The 15,720-nt window shown below is 40.7% G+C and overlaps 1 protein-coding gene across 2 annotated transcripts in view; it reads left to right on the plus strand.

Annotated features, from left to right (window-relative positions):
• Window positions 1-15,720, plus strand: part of csrnp3 (cysteine-serine-rich nuclear protein 3) — a 23,259-nt gene that overhangs the window by 921 nt on the left and 6,618 nt on the right. Inside the window, exons 2-3 of one of the 2 annotated variants that reach the window (XM_023405589.2) lie at window positions 328-368; window positions 14,941-15,109. In XM_023405589.2, the coding sequence (XP_023261357.1) occupies window positions 14,947-15,109 (163 nt within the window). In that variant the 5' untranslated portion in view covers window positions 328-368; window positions 14,941-14,946. Of the gene's footprint in view, window positions 1-327; window positions 369-11,332; window positions 11,846-14,940; window positions 15,110-15,720 lie in introns of those variants that run through there. The other variant, XM_087173770.1, reaches the window with a different exon arrangement.

Here is a 15,720-nt window from a genome sequence, read left to right on the forward strand (position 1 = left end):
ACACACACACACACACACACACACACACACAAGTTATAAAAGGAAAGAGTGGCTCACATAGAGATTTAGATAAAGCTCTGTAAATCAATCACATGCCAGTGCTGAAATAGCAAAGTTTTCTCCAACTGCTGTTGTGATGACAACATGCATTACAAAATAAGTGCATGTTGTTATGGCACCTTGTATCATCTGCTGCATAAAAATGTCTTAAAGTTACCTTTTAATGATGTATTGTGACTCTGGAATTTCATATGGTTGTCATTCTCCCAGTTGTTATAACATTTGCAGCAACAATTAATTACATTTACATTTCTCTGTCCTTCACAGAACAGAAGCGGGTTGCTGCAGTGTAACATATTTAACTGAAGGTAAGACCACATCTTCTACTTGCTGTCTGAAACAGAACACTACCAGTCATCACGACACATTAACATATTCAATTCATGCCTGCGAGATAGACGCCGTGTTCGCAAAGCTTGCACAACTGTTGCTACACTGCCACAAAAGACCCTCTGATAACAAGATATGATGTGATGTTGATGCAGACAACAGTGTTTAGTCAATACAGACAGCTGCGCTATTCTCACTGGATTATACTAGAGAGATGCCTCTGATATCACAATGATGAAAAGAGGGCATATTCTTTTTAGAGTATGTTGTATTATATGCTTGATATTTACCAGTGCAACGAAATTGGGGAAAATGACAGGTCTCAACCCATTTTCAAGGCAGTAAAGAGTCTTTTTAATACTCTCTGTGAAGCCATGTATATCTAATACGTTTATATTATTGTAGCCAAAAGATATGATAAGATATGATAATATTCTGATGTGAACTGCTCGTTTTTAAAAAAAAAAAACCCATTAGGCCTGAATATGGCAACGACATTACACGTCCCTGCCTTCTTCATTGTTCCTTCTCCAGCCTCTTTTGTCAGGAAAAAAGGCAGCACCAACAGTCCATTACTGTGCACCAGCATGTACTCAAACATGCGACCACGCACGCACAATCACACAACCATTTCCATCTTTGTGATTGAGATCTGAAAGGTGAGGGAGAGGGGGTGGGCCGGCAGGCGGGCCGGCGTTGTGAGTGTGTTTGGAGAGTGGGGCTCTTTTGCTCTTGTGACTGTGTATTTTTCCTCCTCAATCCATCTGTTTCCTCAATCTATCAGCACCCAGTCCTCAGAGGAGCAGAATTTAATTAGTACACGTGGCACTGAGTTAAAGGACACTGAAACATTGAGTAGATGTATTTACTTGTGAAAAGCTGCATCATTAAGCTGGCTTATTTGAATAAGGGATTCAGCCCCGCTGCTATTACATACTGTAGCACAGATGGCTAAAGCTTGATAACAGTAAATGCCGTCCATTAAAGATTCGCAGGAAAGGTGTTATGGCTTAACGGCACTAAGACGAGTCTCCCTGCAGGAGGCTGGTGTGGGTGAACTGTTCGGTTCCCAAAGGTTCACATGCACGGCTAAATTAATTTTGTGTTGTTTTTTTTTTTTCTTCTGTGTGGGAACAAGTTGAATTCACAGCTTTAAGCTTGACTAGGAGGTTCAGGCAGATATACTGAGTCAGGTTAAATGTCACATTGCAAATTGATGTGGTGAGGAGTAGCTGGTTTGTGCTTTACATTATGGGTTTGTCAAGCACGGCATAAAACAATCTGCAGGAATGATAATTGTTATTGTGCTATTAACAAGTTCAGTGGGTTATTTGACACTTTTCTGGATAGGATGCAATGACTCTAACAAGCTTTCAAAATATCTATCATTTGTATTTTCCAAGTTAAACATTATCCCAGTATATACTGAAAGCCTTCAGAGAATTCACAGTTTTATCAGACACTCCTATATTTACCCCAGTTACAATGAAGAAATACAATATATATGGTGTAATAGGTGTATAATAGGTCTTATATTCCTGAAATTAGCAGATTTTTCTCTGATGGTACATTTGATTTTCTCTAGTTGTATATGAAACATGATATCTATCCAATGGGTTTTTGATTTTTCCAATTAATTAGGATGAAACAACAGGCTAACCAGCAAGTGAAGGCAACAACATTGTAGTCATATCCTCTGGTTTTATATGGACTGTCTTCTCGATCAGTTATACACAATTTACCCAACAGTATTTGGCACTCTCAGTGTTTCCACACGCTCCAAATTTAACATGTTTTTCATGAATTGTCAGCGTACATGTTTTAATTGACGTTTCTCTTCCCCAAACAGCAGATTAAAAATCACTGCATCAATGAATCACACTACAGTCGTACTAATATCAACCTTTCATATTACAGAGCAGCTTTGTATGTGTCAGCAGGGTTCATGGTTCCAATTTAGAAGCTTTTGATGTGACTCTTTTTGTGTCTTTGGCTCCTTCCTGGCTGAGCTCTGGGCTTTCACGGTTCAGGATTGTGCTCTCTTGAGATGTTGCCATGACACCTATTTGGAATCGTTTGTCTGTTGCCAGCTAATTAAGTGTTAAGAAAAAAAGACACATTTTTCTCTCTTAATGAGTTTTATATGTCTGTGCAAGGTAAGCTACTACATAAATGCTTTATACAGCATTAAACATTAAGTAATTCTGTAATTATTTGTGTGATTTGTTAGTATGAATTTCAATTTTAATTTCACAATTAATATTCAGAATCAGTGGCACCCTTGATGCCACTGCACTGATACACAAATAGCTGCTGGTTTAAACTAAGGAAAGTTCTTGTTTAGCAAAACTAAGAATTTTGGATCAAATTATAAGAAACATTGTATGTTATGTCCATTCATTTATTGGGTTATGCAGTCTGGGAATGTAATAGTTAACAAGATAAGCCAAGATATGCCTTCATAGCAGCCATTCATTCAACACCACATTCATAACATGTTTCATCAGGAATGTAGTTGTTTGAAATAGTTAAGCTAACTCTAACGCTGCCATTGTGACCAGGTCTCCTCTGTAAAAGAGATAATGTATCTCAAGAGACTTCCTGGTTCAATAAGTAAAAAATATGAAGTACATTTAGTGTTTATATCTGATTTAACCCTTTTTTAAAAATCTGGGTCAGAGGCTTTTTTTTAAAGGCATTAAAACTATATAAACAAATTAAACTTAATAAATATTACTTTACTGTCAGTTATATTTGATCAAATCACAGTCCTGATGACGTATTAGCAGCATTTTTTAATTGTGAAACTCTAATAAATAACAGCCAAGGATTTTTTCTTTCAACTTTTGATTTGATTGTTGCTTATTTAGTTGCAACAATGACAATGAAGTTGGGCAAACAGTCTGGAATGTGAGAGCAGAGTTTAGCATGCCTCATACTCTGATGAAGGTCTTTTTTCATTTCAGTTATAGTTTAACCAACAGTCAATTTATTTAAACCTCTCATAGGCTATCTCTTTTATTAAACACCACAATGTTCTAAATTAGAGGTCGAACCGCAGAAATACCGCTTTTATAAAATGTTTTACATGTTTGCATTGTTGCTACAAATGGTAAAATAAAAATGACACTGGGTAAGGTAGAACATATGTGACCATCAAAAATTCATATATTATCACTTATTTAACATATTTACAAACTTAATTAATCATCTCGCAATTTTGATTAAATGTCTCACATTCAGACTTTTAACAGCATCCTGTAAACCTGGAAACATTTTAATGGAGTCATAGGAAGTGTTTTGTGTCACTTTGGTTTTTCTATTGCTCTAATTCACCATATACTGCAATCACAGGTGGAGCTGGCCTACTTCACGAATTTTCTCAGATAACAGTGCGAATGTTTTGCATATAAAAAATGATTCAAGATCTCAACATGATACTGGCTATATATAAATGATAAGGCTTGTCTGCAGAATATGAACCCCATATCCCACAGCTTTCCCAGCCTGCGTGAGAGATGAAAGCAGCCCTGCCTCGATGAAATGTTTTGGCAGCTCTGTTTCTGCCAGCAAACTGGCTTTTGCGAACTTTCAGGTGGCATGGGAAAATATAGTCATAAATAAAATATAGATCCATGAATAATTTAAGCGAGCATTGTGATTGACACGAGGGTGAGAGTACCTGATTATGCCTCCGCACTGTGTGACTTGAATTACAGCAAATCAAAACATTAGTCTGAATGTGGAGCTTGTTCGCTCGTATTTGTCTGCTACGCTGTATTTTGATCATTGCTTGTAACAACAAAGACGAGTTGAGATGCTGGATGAAATGTCTTCTGAAAGAATTCGCTTCAATTTAAGGATGTAGCTCTGTTTCATTAAAGCAACTGCTAATGATGTATGTTGGGAAAGATTTAAGAAAAAAACAAAAAACAAAACAAAGAAACATGTCAGGAGTCAAATGAGTTCACAGGCTCTCAAGTTCTTGCCAGAATATTCTCACTCAAGTGATTTACCACGGTACTGCGCTGCTCACAAATAATACAGGCCATTATCTCCAACTCTTTATGCTTTCACAAGATGTTACGATGAAATGGGTGCAAGCCAGATATTAGTAGTGTTGGAGCAGTAGTCACCCTTTGCTCTGGACCCATGTGGTTAATAAGGAGCCATGCTTCCTCTATTGTTCCATGAGGAGGAAGAACAGATCAATGATTCCCAGCACTCGGCTGTACTGTAGCTGCAGGATGGAGGCTGCAGCAGGCATCACCAGGCTGCGGCTCCTGCGTGTGCTGAGTGCTGAGCAGTGGGCTACCCCCCCCCCCCTCTCTCTCTCACTCGCTCTCTCTCCTACTCCCCCTCTTTCATGTGTGTGGAGCAGATCTGTCTGCAGCCTCAGGCAAGTGCAAGTTAACAAATGTACAGAGCGCATGTGAAGTCTCATTTGCATAAGTCTGTAGATGTCGCTACATTTTCTTGAATGGATTCCTTTGTGTTTAATTGGGGAACTGCCCCCCCCCCTGTTCATATGTAATTCTTTCAAAGCTGATGGAGAATGAAAATGACCAAATTTGACAATTAATATTATTTATTTGCATAATTTGTCCATCTGACCTTTAGTGCAGCACAATGGAAAAACAGCCTGAGCAAATGTTTATTGTCACTGAACAAATTGTCAGGTGTTTTTCTCACTGCTCATGAATGAAGACAGGCCAGTTGCAAACTGTGCATAGGTAAATGAGCTTTAGGTACAACATACTGCAATTCCAACTGGGTTTTTCTTCATATATAACCACATGATCTAAGACAGATTTCTGCAGCTTCCTTGCTGTATTCCACTATTTTTTCAGTTTTCAGGCTTTTGTACACAAACTATCACCCTTTCATTTTGACCATCCATTGCATTAATTTATATTTACTGTGTGGTCCCAATGTGCCCTCCAAGGATGGGATGCAAACGTTTGTGTTTAATGTGTTATTCCTGAACATTATGGCAGCACATACAGATAAAGGCAGATGGCCCCTGACCCCCCCAAAACACGTTGTACTGTGGCCTTTTCATCTATAATTTAGGAATGCATCTCACCCCTTCTACAAAACAGTGTCAATGAATACATGAGCGGTGTGTTTGTGTTCTCTCAGTGGCAGGGATCCTCCACTGACATCATCTGTAGCTGTATAATCATCCAGGCCACAGCCTCTCCTCAGGGGAGTCCAGCTGAGACCTAGCCTCTCGCTCTCTCTCTCTCTCTCTCTCTCTCTCTCTCTCTCTCTCTCTCTGTCTCTGTCCCTCTATTTATCTATTTATCTCCCCCTCTCTCTCTGCCTAGCTTTCTCCCTCTCTCTCTTTCAAGGTTGCCGTTTATTCCGAGTGTGACACCAGTGATGGATGAGTTCGAACGCAACCTCAGACTGGCTAGGATCTTTTGTGGTTTCAGGGTTCTCTTTGCTCTGTGATCCCATCAGTTGGTTCCACTGGAATGCACCCTCAGTCGCTCAGACAAAGTCTACTGGTATGAAAAAAAAAACAATTTCTCATCCAGAAAAAATAGAAATAAAAAGAAAGAATTAATAAAAAGATCTGCCAAGCCATCTGGGATGTATAAATGTGTTCTTCATCACTGTGGAAACACTAGTAGTCTGTGATGCGACCAGCCATATTGAATAGCATAGGCATTTGGCTGGCGCAGATACAGAACAGGGAAGCAAATTTGCCTACAATCCATATCAACCCCCTGTATATGCAAATAATCAGTGTTTACATATGTAACTAATTAGTGATTTATATTCACCTGCAACATTTCATTCCAAAGCAGATGGGATGCTTTAATGGCTCGGGGAAGCAAGACTTGTGGACTAATATATATAAGTTCTCTTTAAAGCTACAGTTTGCAGTTTTTGACCACCAGGGGGCAGAAATACCTCAAAGCAAACTCCGAAGCACAGCTGTTACATGCTATCGGCTAATCACGGTTAATGTGCTAGGAAACATTTTGCTTAATTACACAACCTGCAGCCACAAAACAACATGGCACCTCACTAAATTCATGTGTCTGGCCACCTAACTAATAAATTCTATGTTCACTGCCTGCAAAATATCTGTCTCTTTACACTGCTAAATGCTTGAGTCTCTCCACCAGGAATTTGCTTGTTTTGGCTCCCTGCTGTTACCTGCTGCAAGCACGCTTGTCGAGTCAAACCCTCTGGAATGTCAAAGGGCTGTGTTTAACTAGAATTTAATGCATTTATTCCAATAAAATTTGCAGACTCAGTGCAATAGGCTATTTCATGCCATTAATGCGTGCTGTTAGGCCACCAGAAAGTCAGCTCGCTCATCCAGAAGAAATCTCTTACATGCAAGCTTTGCGGGCCCAAAAACATGGAAGGCCCACTGAAGCCTGAAAAACTTTTCAGCTCACATGCCCCGTGAGCAACTTTCATAGGAATGAGTGGGGCAGCGCGTGAAACCGAGATAATGAGCTAAAAGTGACTCAGCGCTGCAGAGCTGGATGTCAGTGCAGCGCTGAAAATATCAGTTAATGCATGTCTAACCATGATCGTGTTCTTTTGCGAACCTTAATCAACCTTTCCAAGCAGCTGTAGTACAAAAAATCCCACCAAATTGTACTTCTCTAATACAAAACAGTTACACAGGGCCCTACCATGATGGTCCTTTTTATATTTCTGGAACCACAGATGTGACTGTAATGAGGGGTACAGTAATATTAACCAAACGTGGATCTGCTTTCGTTGTTAGAAGCATCTCCTTTGTCTTCTGCAAGTTGTTGGAAATAGTTATCATCACCTCCTCTACCCAACAAAGGACTGCCTGTAATCTTTCCTTCCACATATCAGTGTTGATGTTGTCCTTATACCACTTTCTTTAATGCGTAGGAGCCCGCAAGCCAGTCTGTAGGTAGAGAGTACTGTATTTGCTTTAACATGACTCAGCCATTCTACCAGCATAGCCAGTCTGCCTGAGCTGGTGCTTGGTGATGGTGGTAGAGATCCAGTCAATATCTGTTCTTCTCTTGCACACTAACATTTGTGGGTGTGTTTCCCAGTTGATGTCCATGATTTTCAGGATGCAACTCTTGGAAAGTTGCTTGTCTTGAGGCAAGTTTGCAGGGCTCTAAGATGTTGATACTGCAAATGGTCAAGGCCTCTGCACCACACAGGAGAGGAGTTGACTGAGTTTGGCGAAGGCCTGCTAACACAGCTGAGTTTATTTCTGTGTCAGGATCAGCTTTAGAGGAGAGACAAACTGCCTGTCCTGGCAAACTTCTGTCCACTCACTGTTTATAACCTGTCCTGTATATTTTATGCCTTTTGTAAATGCACAGTGGGTGCACTGCAAAACTCTGAATAATAGCAGACGGCATTATGATCTGTATACTGCAGTTCTTATTATACAGCTAATGGAGACCTGATGGAGACCCTTAATCTTTTTCCTAAACCTATATAGATTGAAGAACCCGCCATCTGTTCTGCATGGTATTTCAACATACTGTGAGATAGCTGTGTTGGGTGCTGAGATGGATGATGGCTGTGATGAAGGTGATAAACAGGGTACAATGTGTTCATCCTTGGATCACTCCAGTCTCTACCATTTAATGGTTGTGATTCACAGCCACTGCTGCTAAACAGTTGCTGCTATGCTGTCGTGAAACCAGACGGGTCAGAGTCTGATTCCTGGTGAGATCACTGAAGGGTTTATGTAAACACTTTACATTTTGTAACTCAACACACACACACACACACACACACACACACACACACACACACACACACACCCTCAGAAGGTCCTGTGTCATGTAAAGGACCCTGAAAATAGCCACTGCAGGAAAGTTTTTGATAAAGCAGACCGTGTGTCAGCTTATACAAAAGGCAAGAGCTCTTAAATGATTTTAATCCAATTTCTTCTTTGTTCATGCTTTAAGAAATAGATCACAAACAAACAGTAATTTGTATTCTTTGCAGCACGTTTCAAAAGACTACAATCTGCTCTGAGAATAAGGTTAATACAAGCAGTCTTTTATTTTCTTATTTGCCTGAAACAATAGCACTGTGTTAGAGATATCATTAAAAACATATTCAAAAATTACCTTTCATCTGTTCCAGTGGAAATTGTGCAGGTCTTTTGCATATGACCTCAATCACGATATGGCTACACAAATAATGTTAGATTTATTCATTAATTTATTTATTTAATTCTAAACCTTTTTCTTTTCTTTTTTTTCTTTTTGCCTGCTGTTTTGACAATTTCCTTCATGGAATACGAAAGCGTCTTGAAAGTCAGAGCAAATATAGGTCACCATCACTGGTGCAATGGTGTAACAAATGCTATCTCTCCAGCTTATGTTTTGCATTTTTATGTAATAGGGCAGCATATACGTGTGATGCTCGTGGATGAATCATTAAAGGAATGCAGATGAGGCTGTCTAATAACACATTTCATCAAAGGTACCTGAAGAATTGATCAGAAGAATAACATGGCTGAGAGAAAAGATAAATATATGAAATGTACTATGACAGCACAATCTCCTACCTCTTCCAATGTTCACAATAAAATTGTAACCTGTACCGTAACAATCAAGTTCATTTTTATTGTCATTAAAAGCAGACAGCAGAATTTCAGGTCAAAGTCAAAGATATGAAATGCGCTTTAATCCATACCATTCTAATTTTTACAATGAAAATTGTAAGCAGAAATAACAGAACTATTTCATGACTCTTTTAAAACATATAAATAACAGCCAATTCATGGGTTGATATTGATTTGTCACAATTATTATTAACCTGCTGGGTTGAAAATATTATACTTTGTTTAGAATGGCAGCCAGAGTTAAGAATAGACACTTCATTTTAAAGCTAAAAGCCAAAGGCCAATCACTTTGTGTTAATATAATACAAAATAGATGTTTCAAAACTATCTAAATTGTGGATGGCATTTATTTAAATTAACATTAGTAATGAAAATGGCAAGAGTGAATAGTTTTAAAGACATAAAACCAATTATCTGTTTATGCCCACCCATTTTCATCATTTTACAAACTGGAATACAGATGATACTTAAGTAACACACACAGGTCTCTCATTGTAGGCACAGTCAGTCACAGCCCTGCACTACTGCGTTTTTCAGGTTGCAACATTCAACTTGGTTGAGACTGTGTCGGAGATATTTACAGAAGTGGACAAAATAAATGACAGCTATTGCATTTTTCAGGTGAGACTGAACAGGTGCTCCAGTTATCGTGCGTTCCCTGTGGGTATAGTATGTGTATCTTGTTGCTGATGCAGTTGTGTTATTACTCTTGCTTGTTCTTTGGTCCTTCTGATTCAGCCATAATAGCCAACTGTAATCTCTGAGTGCTCAGAAGAGTACAGTCAGTGTACCTCCACAGGCATCCTATGGGCAAACTGCATCTGTCACTGCTAAACCTTTTAGTATACTACACTGCTACTACCACTACTGCTACTGCTACTACAGCCACTATTACTACTGCTGAATTAAACAGTGTAGCATGTTTTGTAGAGGTGCAGCTCAGATTGCCTGACAGTAGTGTAACATCATCATGACCTGGTGAAATAATGACATGCAGAACAAGAAAGAAACATTTTCCTTATTAAATACGACACAGAGATAGTTGCTTTAAATGAGCTGTTGTTGATATCTGTGATGATCTTTGAAGTTTGAACTTATTGCTGCTTTGTAAAGTGTCTTTCTATGGCTTGATGGCGCTGCACGCTATACAAGAGAGAGGCAGTGTGAGCAGTGTTAGGAAGAGACAACAGGGATGGAGGAGGAGTGCAGGAGGAAGTTCAGTGAGGACACTGGTGAGGATGCAGAACATTGCAGGGTTGAATGACATTTGTTTTTTCTCAGTTAAATTGTAGAAACGGCACAAATCGTTTCACATAAAACTGTCAGTAGAAGTTTGTATAAACTGCTGAGCTAACCCACGATTTTGTTGCGGTGTGCTAACTGAGCATTTTCCATCATACATCTGTCATTTTCTGACGTTTGATTTTGTAATATTTTTTTGTAATATGTTTTTTTCAGAATATGTAAAATGATATCCTTTCCTACTATATTTTATTCTCTGTTTGTGCTCAGACACTGCCTTTTGTTTATAACGGTAATACTGTGTGGGCTGTAAAAAAAAAAAAAAAAAAAAATCCTTGAGGCTTAAAGCTGTCCTGTAAGAGGAAGTGCGGGGCCTTTCATGTTGACATACGGTCCAATTGAGTGCAAGAATGATATCTTGGCTCTTTGACTGCACAAGCTGAGGTCCCACTAACTCTTCTACAGAACTTCCTGGCATAGGAAGTGTCAGGAGTTCATGCACTACAGTCCTGGCAAATCTTATTTCCTGTGGATGAGGTAGTGCATCTGGTATTTACTTGTCAACCTCTTCCAGGTGTATGTACAAATTCCCTGTGCAACTTTTCTGCACAAAGCCACTTTTATATGAACAATGTGTAATGTTCTGTTGTTAAATTAGATTTATCCTGCAATTTCTTTCAGTCTTTGCAAGTCATTCAGGCTTTTATTTTGTAGTTTTTTTGCTCTCTTGATGGTTCTATTGTGTTGTTCTTGGCATCAGATGTTTCCCCTTCTCCTTTTCTTTGCCCCACTCTCTCTCCTGTCTACCTCCCTGCTCTCTCCCACTCCACCCCTTCCTCATTCTCCCCCTCCCCTTTACTATTCCCTTCTGAATCCCCTCCTCTCTGCATTTCTGTTATACCCTCCTCCACCTCTTTTCCCACTGCCCTGCACCCCCCCCCCTTTATCCATTTCTCCAACATTCTGTCTTCCTCCCTCTTTCTGATCCCACCATACCTCTGCCTCCTCCTCCTCCCCCTTCCCGTCCCCCTCCCCTCCCCAGCTCATGTTGGTAAAAATATCTGCAGACAGCAGGAGCAGAGGCACGCCTGACTCTCTCTCTCTCTCTCTCTCTCTCTCTCTCTCTCTCTCTCTCTCTCTCTCTCTCTCTCTCTCTCTCTCTCCCTCTCTCTCTCAGACATCCCACCCATGTGATCTCACAGGCTGCTCCACTCTACTCCAGTCAGGCTCCTGCCTTTCTGCCGGCTGCAGCTAATGAGCCTTTGTGTGGCCAAAGAGAGAGAGAGGAAGAGAAAGAGAAACAGAGAGGGGAACACATTGACAGAGAGGGAGTTAAAGTGAGAAAGACTGTCATCTTGCAACAATAAAGCATATGGTACCGACAGTGCAGCCAGAGCTGGAAAATTACAAGTCTCGCTCACACTCCTGCACCGTTTTTTCTCATGCCCGTGGAGCTCAGGGGTCGCTGCAAGTCAGTGGACTGAAACAAAATGGGAACCTCTTCATTCATCATGTCTCACCTTTTTTGAATTGCCACATTTATGATCGTGTGGCTGTGCTGCTGTGAGAAGAGGTTAAAGGAGTCACGCGGTCTGCCAGTGGATACAGGTCAGTTGTTCCTGTGAGGGCCAGCACACACACACACACACATGCACATGCACACACACACACACACACACAGATAGAGAGAGAGAAGTGTAATGTGGTCATTGTAGGACTGATGTGTCATGACTTGCTCCAGATGCCATAGGCTTGCTGTCATCACTTGGGATGAGTGTTCTGAGTCTTGTGTTGTCACATCATTTTTATTGTGACTGTGGGAACCTTGTGAGTGACAAGGGTGGGGGAAAAAGAATTGTATTGAGAATGCATGTGTGCTACAGTGCTGTGAGCGCTGCTGATTAAGGACAAGAGTTGGTTTCCACAGTTGATGTGTGTGCACAGAGAGGCAAACACAGGGAGGGGCTTTCCAAGCTGGCTTTTGCTGCATTATTTTCTCTGGGATATTCTCCCTTGTAGCATAGTGTATGCTGCCCAGCCATGATTAGTGGTAAAGCAACACTGAAGACAAAGAAAGAGCTGTTGGAGAGGAGCAACAACCTCTGTTTTTTATTTAGCCATGATGAAAGAGGTTCACCCCAGAATCCCCTGAGCACTGTGGCTCATGATGTCAGGCAAATCCAGTTTCAAGATTTGAACTGTTAACTGACTTACTGTCATGACAAATGCAAATGAAGTAGTGATGCATTAATCTGAGTGGTAAATGTATAAATATCATTTGCTTAGATCTGTGCTTCACTATGAAGAGCCCTCAGACACAGTATGCAACACTGGAAACACTGTAATATGGTAAAGCACTAGTTGTGAGAGTACATTAGAATCTCCATGGAAACCACTTTTGGTATCAAAGCCCAGTGCATCATCAGCAGAGGGCTAAGCATAGGCAATAGGTTTCCAACAATGGTATCTAATTAGGACCCTTGCTAGGAGATGGACTGAAATTGCACAGGCCATTCCTGCTGGAAATTTCCACTCTTGTTTGGCAACAAATGAAGTGAATTGTGAATTAAATCTGTTTCTTGACTGTTTTGATGTTGAGATTAGCATCTTATGTTGATGAACATTTAAATCTCCCAAGACTAATTTAATATATTTCAGAACTAGTTCATTAGTTAATGTCATTATGTCCTGTCATAATCATTTAGCAGAGAAAGTAGATTGATGGCCTCTTGTCTTTACGGAATCTAAAACAGATTTTTTTTAATTATCAGTTCTTTTTGAAGAGAAATCTTTTCAATGATTTTACCCTGACTGGCTCCTCTCACCTCCACTTTTTCCCCAGATGGAGGTTGCCTCACATTCCTTAGTTGTAGGTAGAGTTGTTGACTCTGGAGGTTCTCCAGATGCTGGTGGTGCCATGTCACCGCGCTGAACAAGCACAGCCTCCTGGGAACAATGACCCTCTTGCTGCCAGCGCTCATCCTCTCTGCACCCCTCTCTCTCTCTCTCTCTCTCTCTCTCTCTCTCTCTCTCTCTCTCTCTCTGGCAGCATTTGCATCTGTAATGACTCAATAGCAGAGCCCAGATGAAACACCGAGGCTGTCTGTGAATGGAACTCCCCCACAAGCTGCTCTGGCAGATAGACTACTGGGCGAAGATGCATGCTGTCTTTACCGATTCCAGTTTCCAAGAGAGAAGGCAGTGAGGGAAAAGCTGCCAGTCATAGCAATCCTTGCTGTGCCACAGCAGCAGTGTTGTTACTGGGTTTATTTTAAAATGTGACATGACGCTCCAGCTGCTGCTGTTAAAACAGGGAACATAATGCTCTGCAATTAAATACATTAAAGGACTGCACTTTCAACAATGTCTGATATTATGACTAGTGATTAACATCAAGTAAGTCCTGCCATTACACACTTCACAGAGTGACGGCGGGATAGTATTAAAAGAGAAAAAGCAGTGATCAAAATAATATGACAACAATGTTATGGTGCAGGAATTATAAGGGCCAGTTCCAGTGTAGTGGTGATTAGTTTTAGTGTGTTTGACTGATGAGCTTGCTCTTGTTTATTCGTCTAATTGCATCATCAGTCAGAGAGAGTTAATGGCCTCTCTCAATTGACACTGAAGTGGTCCGTAACACCTCTGTTACAACAGCTCCTGTATGAAGTGCTTTAAGCCCAACTGTTTTAGCTGCACCTACACAGAGAGACAAAGATCCAGTAACTGTGCATAATACAGCTCTACCTGATTTAGCTGTACAAACATTACTATAAATTACATTATTATGGCACTTTTTAATGATGAAAGTCTGCAGCAGGGTAATATTTATTGGTCCATGGCTATTACTATTACAGTGCTTTATGATACATGATTATTGACTGCATTTGTAGCAGATTACAAGGCAAATTATAGCTTGTCACAGTACAGATTTTATTTTATTTTTTTACTCTGCGGTGACTTAAGCAGCATTTTCCTCTTTTTCTGTAGCGGGCGTCTGACCTAACAGAAGCTTGTTACAGACGTACAGGATGTCACTCATTATGCTGTCAACAGCAGCTTCACCTATTCTTCCTCTAGCGCTGCATGACGTGTGATATACGTACAAATCATGCTGTGAAGATTGTTGCCACACTTCAGTAGCTACACGGAAATGCAAACCAGCATATGTTTGCACCTGTTTAAAAAAGAAAAAAAAAGAAAAAAGGCTGTCTTTTTAGATGAGATGTAGATAGAGATTAGATGAAAAGTAATACATTTTATGCCAGTGGATGTTTAACCATTTTTATGCTTTCTGGGTGTAGCAGTCACATAACATTGTACATGATACATACTGTATATATTCTACCTCGTTTCAACCTGACCGGTAGCAGTGCAAGACAGTGTGGTCCAGTCTCTTTCTTTTCTCCAGCTGATCTTCCTGTAAGGCTGACGTAGTATGTAATTAGCAGCTTTCTCCTTCCATCTCAGCTCCTTTGTGCCAAGGTGATCAATCGCCCAGGGAACGCCTGGGAGCTGGGATAGAGGCAGGAGAGAGTGTGTGTGTGTGTGTGTGTGTGTGTGTGTGTGTGTGTGTGTGTGTGTGAGAAGGGAGGAGGGGGCGGAGTCTGGCTCTCACTGCTAATTGAGTGTGCTGAGGATTATGAAAGCCCTAAACTGGATATTAAATAATGTGTGGCCCCTCTGCTGTCTTTGGGTTTCAGGTGCAGATGCGGCGGGCCATGAGCGGAATACTGAAAAGGAAATTTGAGGAGGTGGAAGCCTCCTCCTCCCCGTGCTCTTCCTTGCGGGAGTCTGATGATGAGGTCTCCTGCAGTGAGAGTGGGGATAGCAGTGACAGTGTCAACCCCTCTGCCTCAGGCCCTTTCACCCGTGAGTGCCTGTGTCTTTTAAATTCATACATTGTGCTCAGTGTGGCTAACGCTGTGCTATTGATGGTAAGATTAATGTCATCATTTCATCTCGAGGAAAACAAAGCTAAAGCACTGAAAGGGTTTTTTTTAATCAAGATGGGAATGACACTCGGAGCCAGCCTGGTTTTGTAGCTCACAGTCAATGCAGGATGCAGGTCAAAGAAAACAAGTCTGCATGTGTGTTGATAAGGGAGTGTAATATGAATTTACAGTTGTGTCTGTGCAGAGGAGAGGAGAGCAGAGGAGAGTGATGCTAAGACTCCAGTGCTGTAATAAAGGGGAAGGATACACAGGCAGCCTCCCTCATTAGGAACAGCATTAGTGTACAGACCCAGCCAGATGAATGAGCTGATGCAGTCTCAAGCTGTGTGTGTGTGTGTGTGTGTGTGTGTGTGTGTGTGTGTGTGTGTGTGCAACACTGCTGGTACTGTACATGTAAATGAACCACTCTCTAAGAACAGTGTAGTAGCTAAACACAGAATTATTGTTGTAATTAATGATCTGCGTATGTAAATCATATTTTTGATATGAAATAGCTCTTTTTTAAGGAGGAGGGATTTGGGGAGTGGG

The sequence above is a fragment of the Seriola lalandi genome, unplaced genomic scaffold (genome assembly GCF_002814215.2).
Source record: "Seriola lalandi dorsalis isolate HSWRI2012SDOR001 ecotype SW California unplaced genomic scaffold, Sedor1 jcf7180002054279, whole genome shotgun sequence".
NCBI lineage: Eukaryota > Metazoa > Chordata > Actinopteri > Carangiformes > Carangidae > Seriola > Seriola lalandi.